At 38.4% G+C, this 26303-nt stretch overlaps 2 protein-coding genes across 4 annotated transcripts in view; both read left to right on the top strand.

Moving 5' to 3' along the window:
* LOC139972039 (uncharacterized) overlaps nucleotides 1-7174 on the top strand; it is a 41251-nt gene extending 34077 nt beyond the window's left edge. For both annotated transcript variants that reach the window (XM_071978916.1, XM_071978917.1), the window contains exons 2-4: nucleotides 3515-3565; nucleotides 4902-5072; nucleotides 5421-7174. In XM_071978916.1, coding sequence (XP_071835017.1) covers nucleotides 3517-3565; nucleotides 4902-5072; nucleotides 5421-5683 — 483 coding nt within the window. In that variant the 5' untranslated portion in view covers nucleotides 3515-3516 and the 3' untranslated portion in view covers nucleotides 5684-7174. The remainder of the gene's footprint in view (nucleotides 1-3514; nucleotides 3566-4901; nucleotides 5073-5420) is intronic.
* Nucleotides 7175-10250: 3076 nt separating this feature from the next.
* LOC139972034 (protein YIPF4-like) lies at nucleotides 10251-23051 on the top strand. 2 transcript variants are annotated; one of them, XM_071978910.1, is made up of 6 exons: nucleotides 10251-10597; nucleotides 13510-13699; nucleotides 14208-14379; nucleotides 15410-15487; nucleotides 18402-18515; nucleotides 20146-20298. In XM_071978910.1, the coding sequence occupies exons 1-6, from the start codon at nucleotides 10408-10410 to the stop codon at nucleotides 20269-20271; spliced, it is 870 nt and encodes a 289-aa protein (XP_071835011.1). In that variant the 5' UTR covers nucleotides 10251-10407; the 3' UTR covers nucleotides 20272-20298. The 2 variants fall into 2 exon arrangements, with proteins under 2 accessions (XP_071835011.1, XP_071835010.1); XM_071978909.1 differs by lacking the exon at nucleotides 20146-20298 and adding an exon at nucleotides 20313-23051 and having other exon boundaries at nucleotides 10255-10597.
* The last annotated feature ends 3252 nt before the right edge of the window (nucleotides 23052-26303 follow it).

A 26303-nucleotide genomic window follows, 5' to 3' on the forward strand; every position in this document is an offset into this window, starting at 1 on the left:
GCTCAATAAATCTCTTTCTATCTACTCAGAAAGTATCTATCTTTCATTGTGGTTTTTATGAAATTATAACTTTCCTAGTATTGCTAGTGTGTGTGATCGTGGGCGTTTCACATGTAAACCAGTATGTGTAAGGTGGTACACGCACATTTTTTTTACAACATACCGTACTAGCTATTGGTACTACAACTACGAACATTACTGCTTGCTGTATTCATATTGCAGCCTTGCAGGTCCTAAACTAATTTAAAGTGCTGATTCGGCCTAGTGCTTATTACCTACATGTAACAACGTCAGTGCTAATGTCGTTCTACTCTCCAGGGACTAGCCTAAACCTAAGTTCCTTTACCACGAACGTTAGACTGAAAATCGTGCGCATTACCTGTTTTTTACACACAGACAAAACAAGCACAGATTTGCAGTGGGAAGCAATGAGTTCGGTTTAAGCATGTACTTGAAAATCCTTTGATAAATCGCACAACAATGTCTTCTCTGTTCCAAGAGTTGTATTTCGAACAACAACGGTTCGCAAACCTCTGTCGGGGTCACGTCGGGATCAAAACTGGGTCAACACATGAGTTACTACAAAGGTTCCAGGGCTCCGCCTGGAACCAAAAATGAAAGTCCCGTACACCATAGTGGTTCTCGTTAAAGTACCAGGAATACGAAAACTTACGTTTAGACGAAAGACAATATTAGTTTATACGCTAAAGTCATCATGACAATATTCAGTTAGGAAATTACCGTATAAGCCTTCCATGCTTGAAACTTTAAAACATTGAGTCGGCAAATTACCGTTTTGAACATTAATCTTTTATAAAGGATTTATCCAATCTCAAAGATGATATTATTATATTATTTGTTACGTTCAGCATAGTTAATTATTTCCAAAACCGGTAATTAATAAATGCTGATGAGATATCTGACGTTTTAACGATGACGTTGCATATACGCATCCGTATTTCAGTTTTATAGTAATTCTCCTTCCGTGTTCCTCAATTTACGGAAGCTCAATAGGGCTCAAATACTCCTTTTTTTTCGAATTCTTTTTTTCGAAAGCCGAATGCCGTTTTTTCGAATTCCGAATTCTTTTTGCGAAATGGTGCTACATGACTTATCTTATATTTATGTGACACACTAGGCTATAGCGTATAGGCAGGAAGAACAACATACTTCAAAAGAAGTCCAGTAAAAAGCACTGAGATAGGACAAACAATATTCACATTTTCTTGTATTAACAAACAGATTGATCTCTATACTAGGGACAACAGGCTTCTTCCCAAGCCTCGACAAATGTTTTTCAAAGTACTCGCTATTTGGAGACCGTGACTAGAAATATACGGTACTCGCGAAAACGCAAAATGCACTCGACACTATGATTGATGTTCAATTCTCCATAATACAGATCTACAACATCAATAATTTCTGTGAACAATGATTAGGTACTTGGGCAGATACATGGAGCTACGTAATTGCCTTAGGTCAAGGGGTGGCCTGGGGGTAGGGATGGCGGCACGTGCCTCCCAAAATAAAAGGTTTTGAAGCAGCCTACTTATTTTGGCTGGAGGTCCTTCTAGAGTGCTGTTGTGATGCCGGAGTATAAAATCACACTGATAAAATGGAAATATATTCCTTACTGCCAAGTAACTTTGCACTCACATGTTGCCTAGAGTAGCTGACATTAAGACCCAGCATGAACTGTCACTTTCCAGAAACCAGAAATGAAAATATTTATATTATGAGAATTAACTATAATTAAACATAACTTTTCTTTTAAGTTGGCTTGTTCGATTTAAAACAATTACAAGGCAGTGAAAGTTAATTTTTAAATAACCAAACTGAAACCTACCAAATCAATTTATATAAACTCACTTGATAACAGAGAATTAATATTGCCTCTTATGCAAGACCAGGAATGAAAATGCTTAAAATATGCACCTCCAGATAAAAGTTTAAAAAATATTTGTTTTTTTCTACAACATAAATTCTGGAAGTACCATCTAGCAGTTTGGTTTAATATCTTGGCAAAGGGAAATACAATGATAGAGAAACAAACTTAACCTTCTTGAAGGTGAGTGAGAAACTTGACAACACAAATTGGGGATGTATATGATCACTTTGCATTAAAATGTGCATTTGAAGTTATATATTACAGCCTGTCTTTTATATGGTTGTGGAGATAACCCCAGTAGAAATTATGCTTCTTCGTGTCAAGAGTATGGATTACATTAACATATCTGCGTTGCATTAAGTTGTATAAGTGTTTGTGTCAACTGTTTCACTAGCGTATGATACAAGTAGTCTTAAAATACAACTATTGACAGCTTCTGCAATGAACATATACCTATCAAACTTTTTCGTAACACGTAAAACATGAAGTCCTCTTAATGACCCAATTTGAAATCACTAACGTGTACGTCATTCAACTTCAGCACTTGGTTAATGATTGAAGACCACATGCCAAACTTGCTGAACATATAGAGAAAGATATTTATTTGTATTTATATATATATATATATATATATTTATTTATTTATTTATATATATATCTACATATATTATATGTATAGAAATAACGGAAAAACTGTTAAACAACTATGCTTCATTTAGCGAATGGGGCCCGCTGACAAGTACCAAACAATAACCATACGACAGCTGAAACCGGTCGTAGCCCGGCAGTAAGACGATGTAGAATTGATATGAAACATGCAGTCAGTAAACCTAATGGGCGCCATGTACTCTAAAGGGACCATTGTTTATTCATCTTTGTACAACACCTAATTGTATCCTACTCATTTGATTGGTCAATTGCTCGTTGATTGCATGCAAAATCCGCTCTATTCCACTCTATGAAATAGAACCATGGGTTATACTATTTGGGTAGCACTTTTTTCAATGGTAAGAGAGCAGAGAAACGTGTCTGTTCAAAACAATCTGTTGCATGAGTGCATTTTACCCAATATGTTGTATAAAACAAATAATGAATAGTTTCCATTCGTGCAATAGTGCAAATATTTCATTCGTTGAAAGATGTATTTTGTTCCATTCAACGAGGCGCACCCGAGTTGAATGGAACATGAAATATTTGCACTATTGCACTCATAACCATTCATTATTTGTATAATATACCAGTGGCCTTGTATCAACGTGGACTCTCCTTTAGTTGAAGGGAGGGGGCATTTCCATTGCTGCACCAGTGCTCTGTTTGTTCATTGCTACTCCACTGCATTGAATGATTCATTGAGTAACGGTCTTGCTCAACTTGTGTCATAATAACGACATACAATGGAATAGTAGAAGAATGACTCCATGAACTGCCAGAAGAATGTTCAAAATGTGTTGTAGCCCTATAGTATTGTACAAGAAATAGCATTGTGGCCACTGCCGTAGTTGTTTACCTATATGTATGAAGTATCACATTCAGTAGATTGTACGGCATGATGTTCTGAAACCTTACTAGTCACGATATACACTTATGGTTCATACACTTTTCTTTATACTTCCATCCTATATATAGAAATGGCAAGCCACCTCTACTTAGTTCTCCTGGCCGCAGTTGTCGCTTTGTGTAAGTTCATTGTTTTTGTTTACTATCTCATCTGTGTTATTATCATCTTTGTTGCGTATAAAGACAAAATCAGGCTAAACTGTTCTAGTGTATATGAATTAAGTATTTAAATATCATATTTACATACTGTCTGGAACGGATATATCTTTGCTAACATGATAACACGCATGCAGTCCCTTCGGCTCTTAACTTGAGCCTTCTTATGTGTGCCATTATAAACACAAACTAAGCGATCCCTTACTATATATTAACTTCTTTCTGGTATTATTGTGTAGCAAATATTCACACAGTTATTATGTCGATGTAATTTTTCCCGCCAAAAGTAATGCCTTGTGTAAGACATATGCAATTTACATATTTGTCACTCAGGAACATGTGTGAAATATTGTTTGCATAAACGAAATAGCAACTCTTACATACTAAACATATTACCTGTATAGAAATCACTTTTAAAACATATGTGGCTTATTAACACAACACAGTAGCACAATTATAATAGTGTGTATTTTTGCGTTTTATTTTGAATTGAAACTTGGCTAGCCACGGACAGCGTCACAAAGTTATCAAATCAAATCTTAACGGATATGGACAAAACTACCCCATTACAGATTTGCGTGACATAGCCTATAATGGATACAATCATTTAGTTCCATTTCTGTTCTATTTCGTTATTCATTCATGCATCACTTCTTTCCTTCGTCCGACTCCGTTCGTTCATCCGTCCTTTCGTCCGTCAGTTCCTGCGTTCGTTAGTCCTGTCGTTCCTCCGTCCGTCCGTCACGGTCAGTGGTGGAGCTAGGGGTATTGGTCAGGGGCGATAATGGTCTGTAGGGGCGCTTTCGACACTATCTAAGCGGAGCGCAACCGCAGGTTGGCGCGGAGCGTACATACATTTTTTTAGTAAAGATTCTCCATAGAACGCCGGAAATGACCTTTTCCGGGCCTGGCTAATTTGCAGATAAAGGAAGAATAAATAGGTGTCATCAACATTTCTGACAACTGCGTGTGGCGTATCGTCTAAAAATAGATCGAAAGCCCCTTACAATTCCTGGAAATAGTTTCGTACAACGAAAGTGCCGATAATTAGAGACCGCCGTTAAAGCATTTTGTCAGAAAATTACACCAACAAAATGTGACAAATGTCAATAGGTAGATGAGAGTGCAATAAAATAGTCAATAATCGCGAATAAGTGAAAAGTAGTAAACAGCTGAACGGGCACCAGCAGTCCATTTGAGTCCGTCAGAGGGGCATCTGCTCCCTGATTGTATGAACGCTTCGCCACTGGTCACGGTTCATTCGTTCATTTGTTTTTGTTGATTATTTATTTATTGACAGCCAATGGGCTGGAGTGCTACAACCATCTCAAAATAACTTGTGAAGAAGACAGTGAAGGGGACGATTCGGTATGTGGTGGTTGGAAGAAAAAGGCATACGGGCTCGCTAACGCAACTCTAAAATGCCCAGAAAAGATGAACATATGCGCCACTGGAGAAATACAGTACAACAGTAAGCAGCTGAGCTTCATCCGTCGAAATTCCTTTAGAAAATAGTCAATCTCATGCTCCCATAGAGTAAACTAAAAAGCATATTGAATAATATAAAATTTGTTTAAAAATATGAAACTATACTGCCTCCACCTCTAAAACATTCAACATTACTATATTGATGCGGGGTGGGGGGCATGGTTTGGCGGGGTGGGTGAGAGTTATCGGCTGGGGTGGTGAGAGTGGTTTATTGCTTATTTTTAACGCGAAGGTAAAGAAAACCTGGGTGTACCTTTTCGCAGTTGCTTTCAACTGAGCATTTGACAGTTTGTAACTTTACTATCATGCATTATTTTGTATCCCATTACAGAAACGGAAACAAATCTCAGTGTGATGGTTACCTTTGCGTCCTGCGGTATGGGAGAAAGCAAGTGCTTCACAGATTTGAAGGCGTTTGATTACAATAAGTTGGAATCAAACCTCTCACAAGTCCTGACGGATCTGAATGCCACACTTATCAAGGGGGAGGCAGAAATTTGCTTCTGTGATAAGGCCTTGTGTAATAGCGCCCTCTCAATAGTTGCACACGCCTCTGTTGTAGTAATTTCACTTGTCCTAATCATAATGCTGTAAAGTGCGTTTTGAGAGAGGGATATTCATTCTTATCAATTGTTTAATTTTGTTTACAGTAAAACAACTTTTACAGTGTCATTAATGTTAAGATGATTATGTTGATTTTCTTGCTGTTCATATCAAATGGTGAATAGGTAATGTTTTGCTTGTGCAGTTCTAGATGTTTGCATTCTTGATTAATATTTTTTCGCGCCTGCGGTATGAGAGAAAGTGAGTGCTTCACAGATTTGAAGGTGCTTGATGCCAAGTTGGGATCAGGCTTCTCAACAGTCCTGAATGGTGTGGGGGCCACACTTACCGCAGAGAAGACAGCAATCTGCCTCTGTGATAAGGACAAGTGTAATAGCGCCCTCTCAATAGTTGCACACGCCTCTGTTGTAGTATTTTCACTTGTTCTAATCATAATGCTGTAAAGTGCGTTTTGAGAGAGGGAAATTCATTCTTATCAATTGTTAATTTTGTTCATAGTAAAACAACTTTTAAAGTGTCATTAATGTTAAGATGATTATGTTGATTTTCTTGCTGCTCATATCAAATGGTGAAAATGTAATGTCTTGCTTGTGCAGTTGCACTCTTGCATTCTTGATTAATATTGTTTGCGTGCATAGACTGTTATTACATCGGTGTAGCCAGGAGGAATGAACGGATGTGTAATAATTCAACATTGTATACACCCCGGCTGGTCCAGGTTCCAACCGTCTGGTCCTAAGAAAACTGACGCTCCCGAACAACGGATTTTCTTGGGGGGCGTTCACCAGCGGCGTAACCCCCCCCCCCCACCCTCAGTCTTGGGCGGGAGAATTAAAAGCGCATTAACAATGGCAACATTTTTATAAAATGTCTGTCATCAAAGGGCTTCACCCAATGCAAACGGAAGTTATGAGTGTCATTTCGACGGGTGGATATTCGGATGCACGTTCGTAACGGCTAAAAAGTTTAAGGAAGACAGAAAGTCCACAATGCTTTTCAGGCCCCCACCCTACAACCCACCCACCCCCCCCCCCCACACACACACTAACCCTAAATATTGTTCTATACTGGTTTTGAATAAATCATGATACCTAAAAGTTTTACCAGAGCTGCCGATGGTACTCTGTCAAGTCCATTATTATGTGGCAGATTTTCAAGAAATGCCACCCCAGCCACTCCCTATTCTCCACTATGCCATTAATTCCCATGTCTAGTGTTTTCAAGAAGCCCATTTTGACAATTAGCTAAACTTCATCGCGTGCAGCTCTGTATAATCACGCGCTATACTTATTCACCCAACGACAGATTTTAGGTCCCTAGTCTACCATCCACGTGACCCCGATGCAGCGTCGATATCCTGCTCAATACTGAAAAGTTTACACTCGAAGGCTTCGCAAAGACTCAAGTGAAGAGCACTTTTGATTAATAATAATGTATTAATCTTTATGAGTGTTGTTGGAGTTTTATATGGAATCACGAAGGACTAATCTGCCAAATAAATATCCGTACTAAAATATCAAAGATCGGTATATGTTCATTTATATATTTATTGGATTTACGTCTTTTTTCTTTTCTTTCTGGCTTTATTGCTGGACATTTGATATATCTCATGACCAGTTCCGCGTTCTGTTTGTCAAACTGTGATCCCGTGATGTTAGTTTGCATAAGTTCTTGGTATGACACACCACTGTTGGCATTGCCGTTCAGCGTAGGAACTTGAGGTAAATCCTACATGTCGGAGGGAGGGAGGGAGGGGGCAAAATGATGCACTTAAACACATGTGATGTAAAATAACGTTGAATGGCATTATGTGAAGTCTAAAATTGCCAAGTTTTCTTCAATGGCAGTGGCGTCGCCAAGGGGGGGCCAGGGGGGGCACGTGCCCCCCTGGAAAACCTAGTGCCCCCCCGAGTGCCCCCCCCCCCGAGTGCCCCCCCCCCCCATCTGAGATTTGGGTTGGTAAAAAAATATATATATATATTTTGTTATATTCAACTCCCATCATCTGAGTTGGTTTTTCATAAGGACAAAGAAGCACAGTAATTCGTATTTTCTTCAAATGAGCTGCGAAAAAATGAAAAAGTTTATCCTTGAACGTCGGGTATCGAAGTCGTAACCCGCGCCATCACAACAGGTGTCGATATTTACAATGAATGTGTCAGTGCTCACGCCATACCAGCGGATATACACGTCCGCTTCGCGAGCTACATGACTGTGAGAAGGGAGGGTACTGCAATATGTTGCCTTGGTCTGAGGTTGACAGGTTAGGAGCTGACGAAATGTGAGAATGTGAGGGTCCGCAGGCACCATACTTGCCTATATTTGTGGACCCATATATTAACCCTGTTGTGTAGGGGGTGCAGAGGTCATTTGAGGTCAGATGCTTGTAGGAACAAATGGCGAATGTTCACACCTGCATACTGAGCCATACTCGATGTGTGATCAAACTTTGGATTGCATGGTGAGATCCCTGATAGGAGCCAATAACGATGCTGGAACCTGTTACATATTAATAGATAATGGGCGAAAACGAGAAGGACAAGAAAGGAGTCGGGGTCATGCACACATTAATTCAACAAATGTAGGTTCTATTGATATAGGGTTAGGCATAACATCGGCAGCATGTGGTTCATATCCTCTGCAAAATTCTGCGCCTTGTTAAATCATTACCTCAAAAATAGCAATTTCTGGAGATATCTTCAGATCGAATTTAGCATCAAATGTGGCAGCATTTTGCATCTAGCCCTCCGTATGCGAAAATTTTCCAAAGGGGAGGGGGGCAGTGGCGGCGGAACCGGGGGCTTGGCGGGCTCAGCCCCCAAATGAAAAAGTTGAGGGGGCAAATGCATGATAAGCCCCCCCCCCCCCAATATTTACCAAGGCTCCGAAACGTGCATCTGCCCATTTTTCAATGCATACTTGTCGATCTGTCCGATGCACACGTATACTATATAGGTGTAATAATTTTAGTAAATGCTGGGGGGACCCTCGGCCCGTCCCCTGGCTATAGACCACATTGTCACCCCAACCGCGTCTTCAAGCCCCGTGAAAAGTGGAAGCAGTGAGTGTGAGTACCGGAAAGCGCAACACAACTTCGTCTTAGGCCAATGACTTGCTTTATTTCAGCCAGTTCTCCAACATCCCCTTACTACACTCAAAAACGTCTTTGCGAGTACACTACGAGTAATAGCTACTCTCTTAAAACACCATCGAATATACAAATTACAATGTTTTTACAGACTTTTACGTGCAATCTGAGAAATTGCAGGCTTGAGACCCATATTTTAGGGCTAGGTATTCGCAGCATAAAACACTTGAGAAGTGCCGTTTCCGGCCATCTGGGGGTTTGAAAAACCCAAAATTTTCTTGTACGCTCCGCGCCAACCGATGGTGGCGCTCCGCTTAGATAGTCTCTACACATTAGCCCCCCCCCCCCAATAATTTTCCCGTTCCGCGCACCAGGAGGGGGCAACCCCTCCCCTTAGACCCCTCCCCCAGGACGGCAATCCGTATCCACCTAAGTGCCCCCCATCAAATGTCGGTGCCCCCCCTGTGCCCCCCCAGACTGAAAAGTCTGGTGACGCCACTGTTCAATGGACAGGGGGAGTTCAAAGGGCGGGGGTTTAGAGGGCGCAAATCTCGTAATCGGAGTGTTTTTGCTCGCACTTCTGATGCGTAAATCTCGGCGTGAAGAGCGACGTCTCTGTCAGGTCCATGTCCCGGTCCGCTGAGATTCCACTCTTTATGTTCGCAAAACATCTAAATGCTCGAACGTCTGTTTCAGAATCTTTGTGTTCACACGTTGCAGGTGCCCCTCCTCTTAGAAATATACGTATGTACTCCTCTGCCGAAAATGGCTATTGTCTCAGTAATTTCTACTCCTCGGGCGCATAGAGAACAAATTGTATGTTTTTCTCTTGTGGCAATCTTTGTGTTCACAAATTGTGAATAAGCATGCAGGCAATTTACGCAATCTATAGTAAACTTTAGTAGAGACATTTCATCTGTATCTTGTCAAATAGTCAGTTTTTGTGTGCCATCCAATATACTCTTTGTGATTACAAGATATTAAAACCAATATTGATTGGCACTCTTTTTTCCCAATTCAAATATTCAGCTGAATAATACTTGAGCTGCAATGTCAGCGAACAGTCTCCCTGTTTGGAAAAACATCTCCGCATTCTTAAACCCATTGACACTACTTGCCAGTACAACTTTCTCAAGCAAGCCATTCCACTCATTCACAACCCTATTAGAAAAAAGGTTATGCCGAATATTATTAATCCTACTATGTGACTGTTGGAGTTTAAGACAATGACCTCTGGTACAACTACTGTTAGCAAACATGAAAATGGATGTCGAGAAATAGGGAAAGCTTCATTTCACGTGATTCTGCTATGCAATATTGCTAATTACAGAGAGCATTTATATTGATTGGACAGGCCTAGGTGCTCGTTGCTCACTTTCCAAATCGAAGGGTATTTCCCGCAAGCGTGCCTTCTACACCTGACCAATTTTCTATCATTGTATCATTCTATCATTTTAGCTAGGCTTTAACATACAGCAGTATGTGTGTTGTTGCATTGCGAACAACCCTAACGTCACATATACAACTACAAGTGGTAACAACGAAGGTCGAGCCATACCTAGTCTGAGGGAGATTGCACCTGCGGTGGACTAACTTAGTTGAAAAGATATGCTGTCGCAAATCAATACAGGCTAGAGCATTTACCCATTGTTATCGTTGTAAAGCAATGACATCAAGTCCCAGATCCTTTAAAACCTCCTATTCTGCAAGGGATGCGGCACCGGCTACATCCTATTCATCACTGAATTACGGGATGTCAACTTCGCAGACTTCAGACGATTTCATACTTGTTGGACAAACCACGTCAGCAAAATCAGACGATACAATGAACCAAAACCAAGGGCTGTACTCGGAAGGTAATATTACTAACCGTTAGGCTTCCCCCAAGTGATGTGAAAGAATTGGCCATTTAAGTACGATGTGAATATTGAGATATATTTGGTGGTTGTCAACTGTGTTGGTTACCACATATCCTAACGGTTTTATGTTATGAGTTGGCTAGGCTCCGGAGCACGGTTGTGGTACTACGTAGGCCTAAGGCCCTAATACTGTAGTATCTAGTACTAGTAGTAGTAAGCACAATTACTTAGTATCCAAATTAGTAATAATTCAATAAGTTAAATTAATTTAGGCCTATCTAAGCAAACTTTTTCATGAAAAGAAATACAATGCTGATAACCTTTCGTGAAATTTCGTTTGAAATATAGACCAGGGAAGATAAATCAAAATAAATTTGGTTTCAATTATGGCGGGAGCTATTATAAACCCGATTATGGGGCTACATATAAGGATGACGCTTGCTTATTTACCCCAGATATGTTGCCTGTTTTAACACCTGTGTAACTGACCATCAGGAGATGACAACATGGCATTACAACAAAAAGGAATGAATATATTCAATGTTTTAAACAACTTTTTGTTATTGCCATGAGTTTTTCATTTGCTTTATCTTTGCCAATTAATGAGCCAAACTTTTGGCAAAAAAATACATTGTCATCATTGTGTGATTATTAAGTACACAACAGTATCAAAAAAAGAAAGTAGGGTTATGTTGTGTCTCATTCTAGTTCTTAATCATAATAAACAGACAGTATGTTTTAGGTTGATACTAGTATTTATTACTTGTCTCGGCCCCTTCTTATTTGGTGGTGGCGTTCTATCAACATGCTACATATTACATAACAGGTTAGGGATCGCGGTATATATATTGATGTTTATAAAATGGAATTGCATAATGATGCTTCAACAATATGTGCATCTATACATTAAAATATTTTGACAAATATTGATGGAAGTGTAGGTAATTCTCATTAGTATTGTATTCGCCAGTAGTGGTGCAGTTTTGATACCTACTGTAGGCCGTTATGGTGCAGTCTGTAGACTTAAACGAGTGGAATGCATTTTAAATTCACTTGTTTGACATGAAATCAGTTTTAAAAATGTTAACATTTGGGTTACTACAATATAGCAGTATAGAATGAACATGATAAGTTAACATAAAAAATATTACTGAATATTGGCAGTGTCAACATTTAACTACAGAACTGTCGACAACAAACAAGCACCATGTGTGACAAGCTAGTATATATACTTCAAATTAAGTAGTGTGTACATTTTGTATTCTGGTAAAATCATTAAATATCCAGAAGTCCCAATCTTGATTGAACTCTGTTGAATTGATGCTAAATGCATTTAGGTGAGAAAAACAAATGCTGTAAAAGCAAAGGTTGGATGAACTCCATCTATGGTACATATACTTACACTACAGTACATCCATCTCAGTAGGTACAGAAAGGTTATTATTTGAAGGGAGCAAAAACCAGGCGCGTAGCCAGGAATTTGCAAAGGGAGGGGCGAAACTGTAGATTCGGCATTGCAAACTATCTAAGCGGAGCGCCACCATGGTTGGCGCGAAGCGTACAAGAAAATTTTGGCTGTAAATGCCTCCCAGATCGCTGGAAATGGCACTTCCCAGGCCTTGTAAGTTGCATCTTAGCATTTTCTCTTTTGAAAATACTAGCGATATCATAAAAACATTAAAAAAAATTTTAAAAATATGCTCAAGGGGGGACGGCTGCCCCCTTCGCCCCCCCCTTGGCTACGCGCCTGGCAAAAACATCTTTTGAGGTCAAAAGGTTTCCCTTGATTAAAATATGACAATTTAAGAAAAGCTTTGATGGATGCTTGATATTTATGTAATCGGCCTTAAGAAGTTCAGTTGCAGGAAAATTGCAGAAGAGGATCTTAACGTTTTGATGACAGCTTTACAATTTCCATACAAAACATTGAATTTCAGGCTAATCAATCTTAGACTTTATAGTATTAATCAAAAATTCCATTTAAATAGTCTTGCATGAAGGTCACATGGCTGTTCTCAATCCTGGTTAACATAATGTCAGACGTTCAACTTGAACGATTCTTTGTCAATTCTGACAACTACTTGTTTACAATTTGGATAGGACTAGCAGAAGATTTTATCATTTGTTGATGGTCAACAATTGATCTAAAAACTTCTGAGACTCTGCATGTCAGTTAGTGACATTTATCAAAACAAAGGAAAAGCTACATTATATAGTTACTTTGCAAATAGTTGCAAGTTACATTACTGGTTGAAGCGTAGATATTGAAGATTTCAATTGAAGTAGCTGAGAGGTTGTTATTATTTCATGTATATAAGAAGGATGGTTATTGGTTGCTGTGTGTATAAATGCTGGAACCTTTAACAAAGCATCTGAGTTACTGATCATGTGGGTAATTGACTCGTTTAGATGTATTTGTGAGTTGCTGGTTTACCTCACATTTTAAAGTAGTTACCTCTGCTTCATCAGGTTAATTGGATATATACTGTAGGCTGTGACTCTGATGGGTCATAAACATAAAATACCTTGGATGTGGTGATAAAGGCAATCATGTTTATTAGTCTCTCCTTTGATTTGGTTACTTTAAAGGCATTGAAGACTCACCCCAAACTGCGTGCGGCCCATCTGAAAAAGTTAACTTTGTGTTGCTTGCAAGTGACGTTTTGTTCGTGTCGCTAAATAACCGGCATAAGACATTTCTTTTTGTGCGAGTCTTCACACCCTTTAAGTTGAATTTCTTCAGCAGTGATAAGTTTGTTTTCAAATTTATCTAGGTGCAGGTGAATAGTGCACTTGAAGGTTTTACTTTATGGTAACTATTTTGTTGACTTTTATGTAACTAGGATATATAAGAAAGATAAATACAAACTTTAGAGGACATGTCAGCTTTTCAATTCTTCTCACACTAGCCACACCTGAGAGCAAAGAAGATGTAGCACTTGAGCTAGGTGAGATGTCCTTTGGTGATGATGAAGAAAGTGAAGGATCAAGTGTGAGGCACAGAGGGGGTGCTGCATCAAGCTTTCTACAGCAGAAAGGTTACGGTTGGCTGCTGGAAGTAGACGAAGATGATGACGATGATGAAGATACTCCTCTGCTGTAAGTAAGAATGATAATATCATATCCATTGGGGTTAGTGGGGGGGGTTTATGAGGTAGTGAGGGTACAGAGGGGGTGCTTCATCAAGCTTTCTACAGCAGAAAGGTTATGGTTGGCTGCTGGAAGTAGACGCAGAAGATGACGATGATGAAGATACTCCTCTGCAGTAAGTGAGAATGATAATACAGAGGGTGTGGGGGGGGGGGGGGGGTAATGAGGGCAGAGAGCGGGGGGCAGGGGTATATAAAATAATATAAAGTTTTAAAAGCAGCTAGGGTCCCCTACAGGCAGCCTTGAGAGTTGAGACTAGTACAGAAAATATATCAGTTGATATGGAGACAAATTATTCTCTCTGTATTTACAATAAACAAGGATCAATTTGGTATAAAGACGTAATAAGCAGTTTGGTAAATATTAATAAGAAAGACGGTTTGAACGTGATTCACAGAACTTTAAAATCTTGACACGTTTCAAAAAAAGGTGATGGTGACATTTTCTTCTTTTTCAGGGAAGAGCTCGATATTGACTTGAAGGACATATACTACAAGTTGCGATGCGTTTTGTTTCCTTGCCCATCCCTAGGATTTCAGAGAAAAATTGTCCGAGATTCACCTGATTTCTGGGGTCCATTATTGGTTGTGATGATGTTTGCTGTTGTTTCAGTCTATGGACAGTTTCGGGTAAGGGTCTCTTACAGTAACAACAAGAATCTTGTGTTTTGTAAGGGTATTCCGATAACAACATTGGGAGATACTGATGCAAGATTATACCAACACGGGAAACTGTTCACCGAGTAATTAAGTTTTGATTTGGCCAGTTTTGTAAGAGACTACAGGTTAACAACCATTTATCATTGATCTCTCCTTTTGCTATCAATAACTGTTTATAACATTGAAAATTATGATCAAATGAATTTAGTTACCTAGAATCACTCTCTCATTGTTTTGATATCTAATTTTAACTCAACTAGACAGTCTCTGTATGCAACAGTCAGCTTCAGAGTTGAAAACTAGTTACCCTGATGACAGAAATTGTTGTGGCCCTGGGGTCGCTGATGCTGTCTTCCCATGTTGGGGGCCTTGAAACATCCTGCCCTAGAAAAAAAAAACATTAGAATTGTGCTAATAACTACTTTTGAATTTCTTGGGGGAAACACCCAGATGTTCTACCAACTGTGAGCTATCCATCCCTGGGTTGGTGGCAATCTCTTTTAACCATTTCCATTTTATTTACCCAATGGTAATTATAAATCAATAAACATGTGATATGCCCGTTGTTTCAGTTAAAGATCAAGTAACAGCAGGAAGCATCAATGTCATTCTGCTTAAATATGTATGTATAAAAAGTAAGTTGGCCTGACGTTTCCTAGCAGGATCTTCTTCAGAGGCTAAATGACAATAAATATGTTTGTATGTACTATGTATGTATGCATGCGTGTACGTATCTATGTATGTATCTATGTACGTATCTTTGTATGTATTTATGTACGTATCTATGTATGTATATGTACGTATATCTATGTATCTATGTATACATCTATGTACAGTACGTATCTACAGTATGTACCTATCTATGTACCTATCTATGTACGTATATCTATGTATCTATGTATGTATCTATATGTATCTATGTATGTATCTTGGATCCCTTGTGTCATAAGTCAAAATGATGGTGAATAAATATTTTGTGTTCTTCTTCTTTTCTCTTCAGGTTGTTTCCTGGATAATAACAATTTGGATTTTTGGATCTCTCATAATATTTCTTCTTGGAAGGGTTCTTGGAGCTGAGGTTAGTTACGTTCTATTGTACATGATGGAATAGCTATTGGACTGACATTGAACGTGACCAACATGAACAGTAGCCTACAGTGGGAACAGATTTGTATCATTTCAAATCAGAATGATTCATTTCAACTAGTGCAGTATCACAATAAATATCCATCTCTTCATAGCCTTTGCCAGATATCAAAGTCCAAAAAGTGAGGGGAAAAAATGGCAAAAAAAAGGCGTCCTGCAATGCTTCGATGATTAATCCAAGTGTACTGTAGATTATGTTAACATACGTAACAGGTATATCATTCATTAGTTTCAATCAACACTTATTGTGTATAGTGAAATCCCTCAATCTCCTGTTTAAACCACCTTTCTCAATCTATTAAAGTTACTGTCTATTTACAAATTGTGTCACCTTGAGTCTGTACTGTCTACTCCAAAGGCTATCGTACATTTAAAAGTAGCAGGTTGCTGTTCATGACCGAATATCACTCATTACCTGATTTACTTAAATTAGTTGAGTTCTGTTCCTTGTGAGGTTTCACAAAGTTTGTCCTTTAGTTCAAAGGAGGAACACTTGGATGTTGGTTAGGCATCACAGTTAATGACAATAATGTCTGACCTTTGTTATATGTAAAGTATTCTAGGCATGATAACTTTGCCATTTTAATTAACCAAATAATAGTTGTATTGTTCTTGGTAACATATCCCTCCCTCCCTCCACACCCCCTCCCCCCATCCCTAACTCCTGATGACTTATATTATGTATTCTATGCCTGGTTACTACCAAGATGTGGTAGGGCTAGGCTTAATGTTAATTTCAGGTTTCTAAAGATTTGAAACTTTTTGTGACATTAATACAACAGGAATTAAAATAGGTATAGAAATTTTGTAATCAACAATTGCAAATTTCTTCACTGATAACAGTGTGCTACAATTGAAGCTAATGCTGTGAAGTAAGTTTTCTTCCCCAGTTGGTTTAATTTGTTGCCGGTTTTTAACCATGACAGCACTTGGTGACACAATAACAACATTTGTCCCATTCCTGTGATGTAAAGCAGGCTATGCTATTTAATTTGCTGCCAGTTTTTAACCATTACAGCACTAGGTGACACAGTAACAACATTTGTCCCATTCCTGTGATGTAAAGCAGGCTGTGCTATTGAATTTGTTACCGGTTTTAACCATGACAGCACTTGGTGACACAGTAACAACATTTGTCCCATTCCTGTGATGTAAAGCAGGCTATGCTATTTAATTTGTTGCCAGTTTTTAACCATTACAGCACTAGGTGACACAGTAACAACATTTGTCCCATTCCTGTGATGTAAAGCAGGCTATGCCATTTAATTTGCTGCCAGTTTTTAACCATAACAGCACTTGGTGACACAGTAACAACATTTGTCCCATTCCTGTGATGTAAAGCAGGCTATGCTATTTAATTTGTTGCCAGTTTTTAACCATTACAGCACTAGGTGACACAGTAACAACATTTGTCCCATTCCTGTGATGAAAGCAGTCTATGCTATTTAATTTGTTGCCAGTTTTTAACCATAACAGCACTTGGTGACACAGTAACAACATTTGTCCCATTCCTGTGATGTAAAGCAGGCTATGCTATTTAATTTGCTGCCAGTTTTTAACCATGACAGCACTTGGTGACACAGTAACAACATTTGTCCCATTCCTGTGATGTAAAGCAGGCTATGCTATTTAATTTGCTGCCAGTTTTTAACCATTACAGCACTTGGTGACACAGTAACAACATTTGTCCCATTCCTGTGATGTAAAGCAGGCTATGCTATTTAATTTGCTGCCAGTTTTTAACCATTACAGCACTTAGTGACACAGTAACAACATTTGTCCCATTCCTGTGATGTAAAGCAGGCTATGCTATTTAATTTGTTGCCAGTTTTTAACCATGACAGCACTTGGTGACACAGTAACAACATTTGTCCCATTCCTGTGATGTAAAGCAGGCTGTGCTATTGAATTTGTTACCGGTTTTAACCATGACAGCACTTGGTGACACAGTAACAACATTTGTCCCATTCCTGTGATGTAAAGCAGGCTATGCTATTTAATTTGTTGCCAGTTTTTAACCATGACAGCACTTGGTGACACAGTAACAACATTTGTCCCATTCCTGTGATGTAAAGCAGGCTATGCTATTTAATTTGCTGCCAGTTTTTAACCATGACAGCACTTGGTGACACAGTAACAACATTTGTCCCATTCCTGTGATGTAAAGCAGGCTATGCTATTTAATTTGCTGCCAGTTTTTAACCATGACAGCACTTGGTGACACAGTAACAACATTTGTCCCATTCCTGTGATGTAAAGCAGGCTATGCTATTGAATTTGTTGCCGGTTTTTAACCATGACAGCACTTGGTGACACAGTAACAACATTTGTCCCATTCCTGTGATGTAAAGCAGGCTATGCTATTTAATTTGTTGTTGGTTTTTAACCATGACAGCACTTGGTGACACAGTAACAACATTTGTCCCATTCCTTTGATGTAAAGCAGGCTATGCTATTGAATTTGCTGCCAATTTTTAACCATTACAGCACTAGGTGACACAGTAACAACATTTGTCCCATTCCTGTGATGTAAAGCAGGCTATGCTATTTAATTTGTTGTTGGTTTTTAACCATGACAGCACTTGGTCACACAGTAACAACATTTGTCCCATTCCTTTGATGTAAAGCAGGCTATGCTATTGAATTTGCTGCCAATTTTTAACCATTACAGCACTAGGTGACACAGTAACAACATTTGTTCCATTCCTGTGATGTAAAGCAGGCTATGCTATTGAATTTGCTGCCGGTTTTTAACCATGACAGTACTTGGTGACACAGTAACAACATTTGTCCCAATCTTTTGAGATCAATCTAATAGTTTCTCTGGTTTTTTCTTTCCTTTCCAGGTGAATTATTCACAGTGTATAGGTGTGATTGGCTACTCCTTGCTGCCGTTAATAATTGCTGGTCTGTTATCGCCATTGGTTCATTCTTTGTTCTACGTCTGGACTGTAATACAGGTTAGTTTTATTGATGATGTAGCACAACAAGGGCATCAATCCATTTCCAGGATTGGAGGGGTAAACTAACCGATACAAGCTCTCCGTGAATGTAAATGTGCTTGATCAGAAGCATACATTGGCTGTAAGATGTACGGCCTCCTCCACCCCATTCCCCTTCCTCTCCAAACTAATTATGTTTCCAGATCAAACGTCATATATTTGCCCAATTTGTTAACAGATGGAGGGGCCATTGATCCCCTGCACCCTAGGGTCGACACCCCATAGTAGCTCAGACAGTTTGACTTACGTTTGTAGTCACTCTTTATTTGAACGTTTGTCTTGTTGTTAATGGTGTAATTCTGTGAAAAAGATGGGAGTTTTCATAACATAAGTCACATGAAGGGGTTATAGCTGGTCCTACTCTGGAGTGATTGCATGGACCTTTTGGTAAGGCTATGTCCAGTGACCTTGAATAGAAAACTCAAGAAGGTAAAGAAGCAGAGAGCAAGTCTTGTTGCAGTTTAACAGCTCACTAATGTTGGTATTGTTTGGAGCTGTATATTGAGAGCCATGCTAGTTCTCTGTAGGATACTATTCAGGCCTTGACCAATTTTTTTAAAACTACTTGCAAACTGGCCACCGAGTCTAAAATTCTACGAGCGATTAGTATCAAATTAGTTTCGAGCTAGTGAACAGAGCTGTTCCTTAGGACCTACTTGTAACAGTGCACTTGCCAATTCTACTGTGATGTGTAACATTAGGCATTAGGCCTTTGTTGATTCTCACAAGTTGATAGTAAGCCTATCGTATAAAGGCAGTGAGCGAATGAGCCACTCGCCAAAATGTCGAGCGTAATGCATTTTTTGCTCGCCAGTCGCAAACTTCTACTCGCCATTGGCGAATTGGTGACCGTATTTGTTGAGGCCTGATACTATTTCTGATGTTGACTTGCTTCATTTCGACTAATAAAAGAGTATAAACACTGTTGAGGTTCAGGAAAAGCCTTTGAAAAAGGGTTGGAAGTTACCTTCGTTCTCCCAACGTCTAGAAAGCAAAGGATAGCGAGTATGTTAGAATGTATCAAATGGGCTTCTAAAGCAATTGCAGCCTTTAACGCTGATTGCCATAACTCTACAGTGAAGCTTTATAGGGATTTATCGACTAGTAGGCTTACCTTAATAAAATGCTACAATACAACGGTATGGTGTACAGTGTAATCGTTGAAACTGATCCAAGGTGTCCACAGTTTCAGTTAAAATCGTCACAAATGACACCAAAAAAAATAAGAAACTTCCATCCTGATTATTATCCAGAATATATATTGTTGTATAGCATTATTGTATAGTACACCATTCCAAAAATTCAAGAAATATACATTATTGGTCACATATGCAGTCATGCTCTCATACATACACAAATACCTGTACATATACCATGTAGGTTAAAACTGTATATCAAAGACGTCTATTATTTCTTCACCCTGAGAGTGGAATAATGGGGTAAAATTTCATTCTATAGGCAAACAATCCCTATCCCAGTATCATCTCTTTGGTTATGAGTTACATTTATGACATATATTATTTCCTGTTGTTTCTGCAGGTAATATGTGTTTGTTGGGCTGCTATATTATTTCCTTTTGTTTCTGCAGGTAATATGTGTCTGTTGGGCTGCAGTATCATCTCTTTGGTTATATCTCATTTATTATAGATATTATTTCCTGTTGTTCCTGCAGGTAATATGTGTCTGTTGGGCTGCAGTGTCATCTCTTTGGTGATGAGTTACACTTATGATATTGTTTTCCTGTTGTTCCTGCAGGTAATATGTGTCTGTTGGGCTGCGTACAGTGCCGGATCACTGTTAGTCCAGGAAGAGCTGGCAACGAAGAAACCGCTGTTACTTTACCCGATCCTGTTACTGTACATCTATTTCTTCTCGCTGTACACGGGAGTATAAATCTAGAGACCGCAGATCTATATACAATAAGGTGAAAATATTGACATATCAGATGTTCCTTACTACCGGTCGCTGTCGCTATAGCAATTGCAGCGGTGACCAGCTTGGACACGACCTGGAGGATTTCACTGGCTAAGAGGTCACGGTCAGGTTATGGATGTACAGTCATTTCACATTTAAAGAAATATTATTTATAAATACTCTGGTCATTTTTCTGTCATCTCTTGGCAAATACTTCCATCAGTCAGTCTGTAGCTTTTCACACTTGTTGACTATATTCAGTAATATGAGGATGAGGGTACTCACTTGTAATTATTTCTTACAGTAAGATTCTTGTTTTACTGCAACAATCTGAACTTCATTTACAAATTTCATTCACTTTTTGAATCCTTCTTGAAGTTGCATAGGATATTTATTGTTGTAACAAAAGACAATCATTACCAAATGATGTAACTGTCGAACCGAAAATAAGTGAAGAATAACAAAAGAAGTACAATAGGTGACTTGATCTGATTAGGTTGTTAATTCTGGAAGGGTTGACAAGAAATTAATTCTTTCCAATTCCCTCAATCTTCTTCTGACAAGTGAATCTGTTAGAGAATAGTGTGTCCTATGTGTTTAGGCACTTTGCCTGCTGAATTTAGTAAAATTGGTGTAGTATCCAGTGATTGTGGTACACACTACACACCCATGTTTTCAAAACATGCTTATCTGATGGGTGATCCTACGCCAGTGATGAGGTCATTTCTCTCGTGTATACCACTTTGTATGCAGACGGTGATTGAAAATGGTACCCAGGAATTGAACGCAAATTTCACGAGGATGCTTAGAGCATCTACCTCTTTCATCTGTCAAATGTGAACGTTCCTCTGAATTATTCTTTTTAATTAATCAATTATATGTTTAATAGTTTATGTTCTTGATTATGTTTGATAGTTTGGACTGTTTATACATCTAGATTTAATACTCTTTACTTTTATCTGATACATGTTTATAGCAAAAAGTTGTTTTTTTGAGTTACAGTAATCTGTATCTTTCTTGCAGTAGAATGTCTTTCCGTTTCCAGATATTTTAAAGGAGCCAAAAGAAAAACAGCCTTGTAATAGTTGTAATATGTCCTATGGGCAAGGTTGTGATGTAGGTGCTAACAGGGTAACTTTTTTAATACAATTATTTTGATGTAACTTAAGTTTGGATGTGATGATAATTGTATTACTTCAAAATAGCCAGTTACTTTACACAAATAAACTTCTGCACATTTCATTTCATTGTGAATTTGTGGTGTTTATTCATCATCACAGCAGAAAATTGGGAGAAAGTGTCAAATTGCATAACAAACATTACAATTGTCTTAGTGCTTTGACACAATAATAGCCTGCCATGCATTTAAAAATTGGGACACAAGTTGTTGTTACCACTAGCCACTTATTGGTAAATCTAATAACTGTTTAGATGTTACTAATTAAACGCTATTTCAGTGACTACTTACTAGTTGAAGGAGTTTGATTTTCCACCATTTCAAAATTTATCAGTGTCACTCTCAAAGGTTAACATCCAAAAGATTTTCAAACTATTCCAAGTAGTTTCAAATTAGATACCAGATATTGAGATGAGCTTATGTAGATGAGCACATGTCCCAGTAAGGGGGACATTGGGGGGGGGGATTGTAGTAAAAAGCCTGATGAAGATTGAGCATGAGTGACCATTATTTGTGTTTCTAGCTTATTTAATCGCTAAACTTAGTGACCATTATTTGAGTTTATAGCATATTTAATGGCTATACCGAGTGACCGTTATTTGTGTTTCTAGCTGATTTAATTGCTAAATTGAGTGACCAGTATTTGAGTTTCTAGCATGTTTAATGGCTAAACTGAGACCAGTTTTGAGTTTCTAGCTTATTTAATGACTCTACCCAGTGACCATTATTTGAGTTTCTACCATATTTAATGGCTATACCGAGTGACCATTATTTGAGTTTCTAGCATATTAAATGGCTATACCAAGTAACCATTATTTGAGTTTCTAGCATATTAAATGGCTATACCGAGTGACCATTATTTGAGTTTCTAGCTTATTAAATGGCTATACCGAGTTACCAATATTTGACTTTCTAGCTTATTTAATGACTCTACCCAGGGACCATTATTTGAGTTCCTACCATATTTAATGGCTATACCGAGTGACCATTATTTGAGTTTCTAGCTTATTTAATCGCTAAACTGAGTGACCAGTATTTGAGTTTCTAGCTTATTTAATGGTTTTACAGAGTGACCATTATTTGAGTTTCTAGCACATTTAATGGCTATACTGATAATGTTTGAAGACTTGACATGTTTTCGTTTCAACATCAAATGCTCCTTTATCATTGACTGAGGCTTTCTGAGTTTTTGTACTTAAAAGCTCTCCAGCTGTCTTTATTTTTGTATGTTTATTCTCTTTAGCCTTTGTACTTCTTTGTAAAAGCATCTTCAACATAGAACCATAGTTACTTACATAAGCAAATTCTTGGAAAGATTCTTGTTCTTATTTCTCACATGGATAAAATATTGCTTATTTTAAAGATTATTGACCAATAAATAGATTAATGATATTGAAATTAAATGTATTTCTTGTGCTCTTTATAAAAATAACACCAAGATACTTCAGAATCAATGTATACCACCACAACTTAAGTCCATAACAAACAAGCGTCAGGCCCAGATCCGGGGTGGGGGGGGTGGGGAGTTGGTTGTGGGGGTGTACACCCTGCCTTTTACCAAACCCACTCAGAAATATAAAAGTAGGTATTAGCACAACCTGGACGTAATTTATAGCTTAAATATGCCTTAGAATGCACCATTGCACGTCTTTAACTTCAGAGGAGGATCACCAGACCCCCTACATAGAAGTAAGCTTAAGTGACAAGAAGGCAACCACATGACCTAACCCCACCCCACCCCCTCCCCCCCCCCCCACACACACGTTTCAAAATCCTGGATTCATCCTGCAGCATGTTAGTCGAGTACTACTAGTCGGTGAAAACAATATTTTTTCTTTGTTTCATGAATCGACAGTGAATCATTTTATTGATCGTCCTCGATAACTTGTGACATCTTTATTATAAGTCATTTTCCATATGGTGCAATAAATATGGAGATATCAAAACATAACAGAAAGAAATTTTTCTATAATAGAAGCATACCTTCTGTTCTCGTCCAAATCAGCAAGCAATTTACAACACAACCCATAATAGCACTCAAAAACAGGTTCAAGATGGAAGGTAATCAGCTCATAAATATATCATAATATTATAATAATCAATGTATACCATTGCCGACCGTGACGCGTCTGAAATCACCTCAGTTCTCCCAATTGGAAAACTCAATCATCGCATCTATATAAGCAATAGATTAGATCAAACATAGTTGGTTGTTAACTTTCGATTAACCTTCGTTAAGCTGGAGTCAAAGACAAGAAGTCCTGACTTTAATTGTAGAAACTTAATCCATATCGATGTTATTTTATCTCTACATCAGATAGTGTTTTATGTATTTTTATACTTCCTCGAATGAGTATATACCATAAAAGTTTCCAAATTCACCAGTCTGTAAGGATTGTAACATACAGTAAAACGTTATCTTAGAAAGATATGATTGGCAGGATGTGGAATAATTTCATGTTTCATTGAAAAAAGAAAATTATTTGATGTGTCGGAGAACAAGGATAAATATTGGGACCATTGTGTACCCAAATATATGTTACAGTATTAACTACGGCATACAAACAGCAAATGAGGAATGTTCGCAATTTTTCAAACCAGTTTTCCTATTATTTGAAGAGCGACTTCACTAATCAACTTAAAAGCTGCACTGTCACTTGTTTCTTTTTACGCAATCGTATCGAGAGAAAAAAATAACATTAACAACATTAACTAAGCGAGATAACTAACATTCAAACAAACACACATCTGATACTTTTTACCGTTCAACATATTGTAAACCTCTCGAGATCGTAGGCCTATCCCGGGTGTAGACTGTTAAAATACTCTCGCTCTGTTTCCTATAACCGAATATATATATATATATATATATATATATATATATATATATATATATATATATATATATATATATTATATATATATATATATATATATATATATATATATATATAAATATATATATATATACATATATATATATATATATATATATATATATATATATATATATATATATATATATATATATATATATATATATATATATATATACCGCAAGTCAAATTACGAAGCTTTCCTTCAGCAAGCAAACACTTGCACAGTCCATTGTAATTCTCGAGTGTTAAAATTGTTTGATTATGAAATTGATTGAATTGCTAACAAATCTAACACCTGATTGCTTTGTACATTCGAAATCAAGCTACTCATTAAACGGAATTACATTGCTTGAGAAAATAGGGGTGTGGGGGAGGCAGTGGCGGCGGAACCGGGGGGGGCTTGGGGGGCTCAGCCCCCCCAATGAAAAAGTTGAGGGGGCAAATGCATGATAAGCCCCCCCAATATTTACCAAGGCTCCGAAACGTGCATCTGCCCATTTTTCAGTGCATACTTGTCGATCTGTCCGATGCACACGTATACTTTATAGGTGTAATAATTTTAGTAATTGCTGGGGGACCCTGGTCCCTCAGCCCGTCCCCTGGCTATAGACCACATTGTCACCCCAACCGCGTCTTCACGCCCCGTGAAAAGTGGAAGCAGTGAGTGTGAGTACCGATAAGCGTAACACAACTTCGTCTTAGGCCAATGACTTGCCTCATTTCAGCCAGTTCTCCAACATCCCCTTACTTAGTGGCGGAGCGTCCATATATACAGTCAGGGGCGGATCCCCCCCCCCCTGACGGACTCAAATGGACTGCTGGCGCCCTTTTCAGCTTTTCACTACTTTTAACTTATTCGCGATTATTGACTATTTTATTGCGCTCTCATATACAGTACCTATTGACATTTGTCATATTCTGTTGGTGTAATTTTCCGACAAAATGGCGACGACACCTATTTATTCTCCGTTTATCTGCAAATTAGCAAGGCCCGGAAAGGTCATTTCCTGCAATCTAGGGAGTAACTTTACCCAAAAATTTTCTGTACGCTCCGCGCCAACCTGTGGTGGCGCTCCGCTTAGAAAGTGTCGAAAGCGCCCCTACAGACCATTCTTGTCCCCCCTGACCAATACCCCTAGCTCCGCCACTGCCCTTACTACGCTCAAAAACGTCTTTGCGAGTACACTACGAGTAATAGCTACTCTCTTAAAACACCATCGAATATACAAATTACAATGTTTTTACAGACTTTTACGTGCAATCTGAGAAATTGCAGGCTTGAGACCCATATTTTAGGGCTAGGTATACGCAGCATAAAACACTCGGGAAGTGCCGTTTCCGGCCATCTGGGGGTTTGAAAAAAAACCAAAATTTTCTTGTACGCTCCGCGCCAACCGATGGTGGCGCTCCGCTTAGATAGTCTCCACACGTTAGCCCCCCCCCCAATAATTTTTCCGTTCCGCCGCGCCTGGGGGGAGGGGGGTTGGAGAAGCAGGGTTCAACCCGGTAAAAGGGAGTCTTCATTCACTTCGAACATTTATGAATTCTTAAATTTTCATACATTTTATATTATTATATGTTTTATTAGACGGCCTCGTAGAAGATTAGCTATTGCTAAACGAGCTATACCCTCTTAAAATAAAGTTTAAATAGAAAAAACTAAAAAAAACCTGAAAGGTTAACTTTCTTAAATTTTAACAATCTTAGCTTTATACAATTGTAAAGCCCAAACATTTTGAAAGGTTCATAAACATAACTTATACCTATAGATTATTC

The sequence above is a fragment of the Apostichopus japonicus genome, chromosome 8, assembly GCF_037975245.1.
Source record: "Apostichopus japonicus isolate 1M-3 chromosome 8, ASM3797524v1, whole genome shotgun sequence".
NCBI lineage: Eukaryota > Metazoa > Echinodermata > Holothuroidea > Aspidochirotida > Stichopodidae > Apostichopus > Apostichopus japonicus.

Bases quoted from the DNA above. Each gene is read 5' to 3' on its own strand.
- LOC139972034 (XM_071978909.1), top strand. From the start codon at position 10,408: ATGACATCAAGTCCCAGATCCTTTAAAACCTCCTATTCTGCAAGGGAT. The intron at 13,700-14,207 runs GTAAGTAAGAAT...CTTCTTTTTCAG, and splicing joins GATGAAGATACTCCTCTGCT to GGAAGAGCTCGATATTGACT. The intron at 15,488-18,401 runs GTTAGTTACGTT...TTTCCTTTCCAG, and splicing joins GAAGGGTTCTTGGAGCTGAG to GTGAATTATTCACAGTGTAT.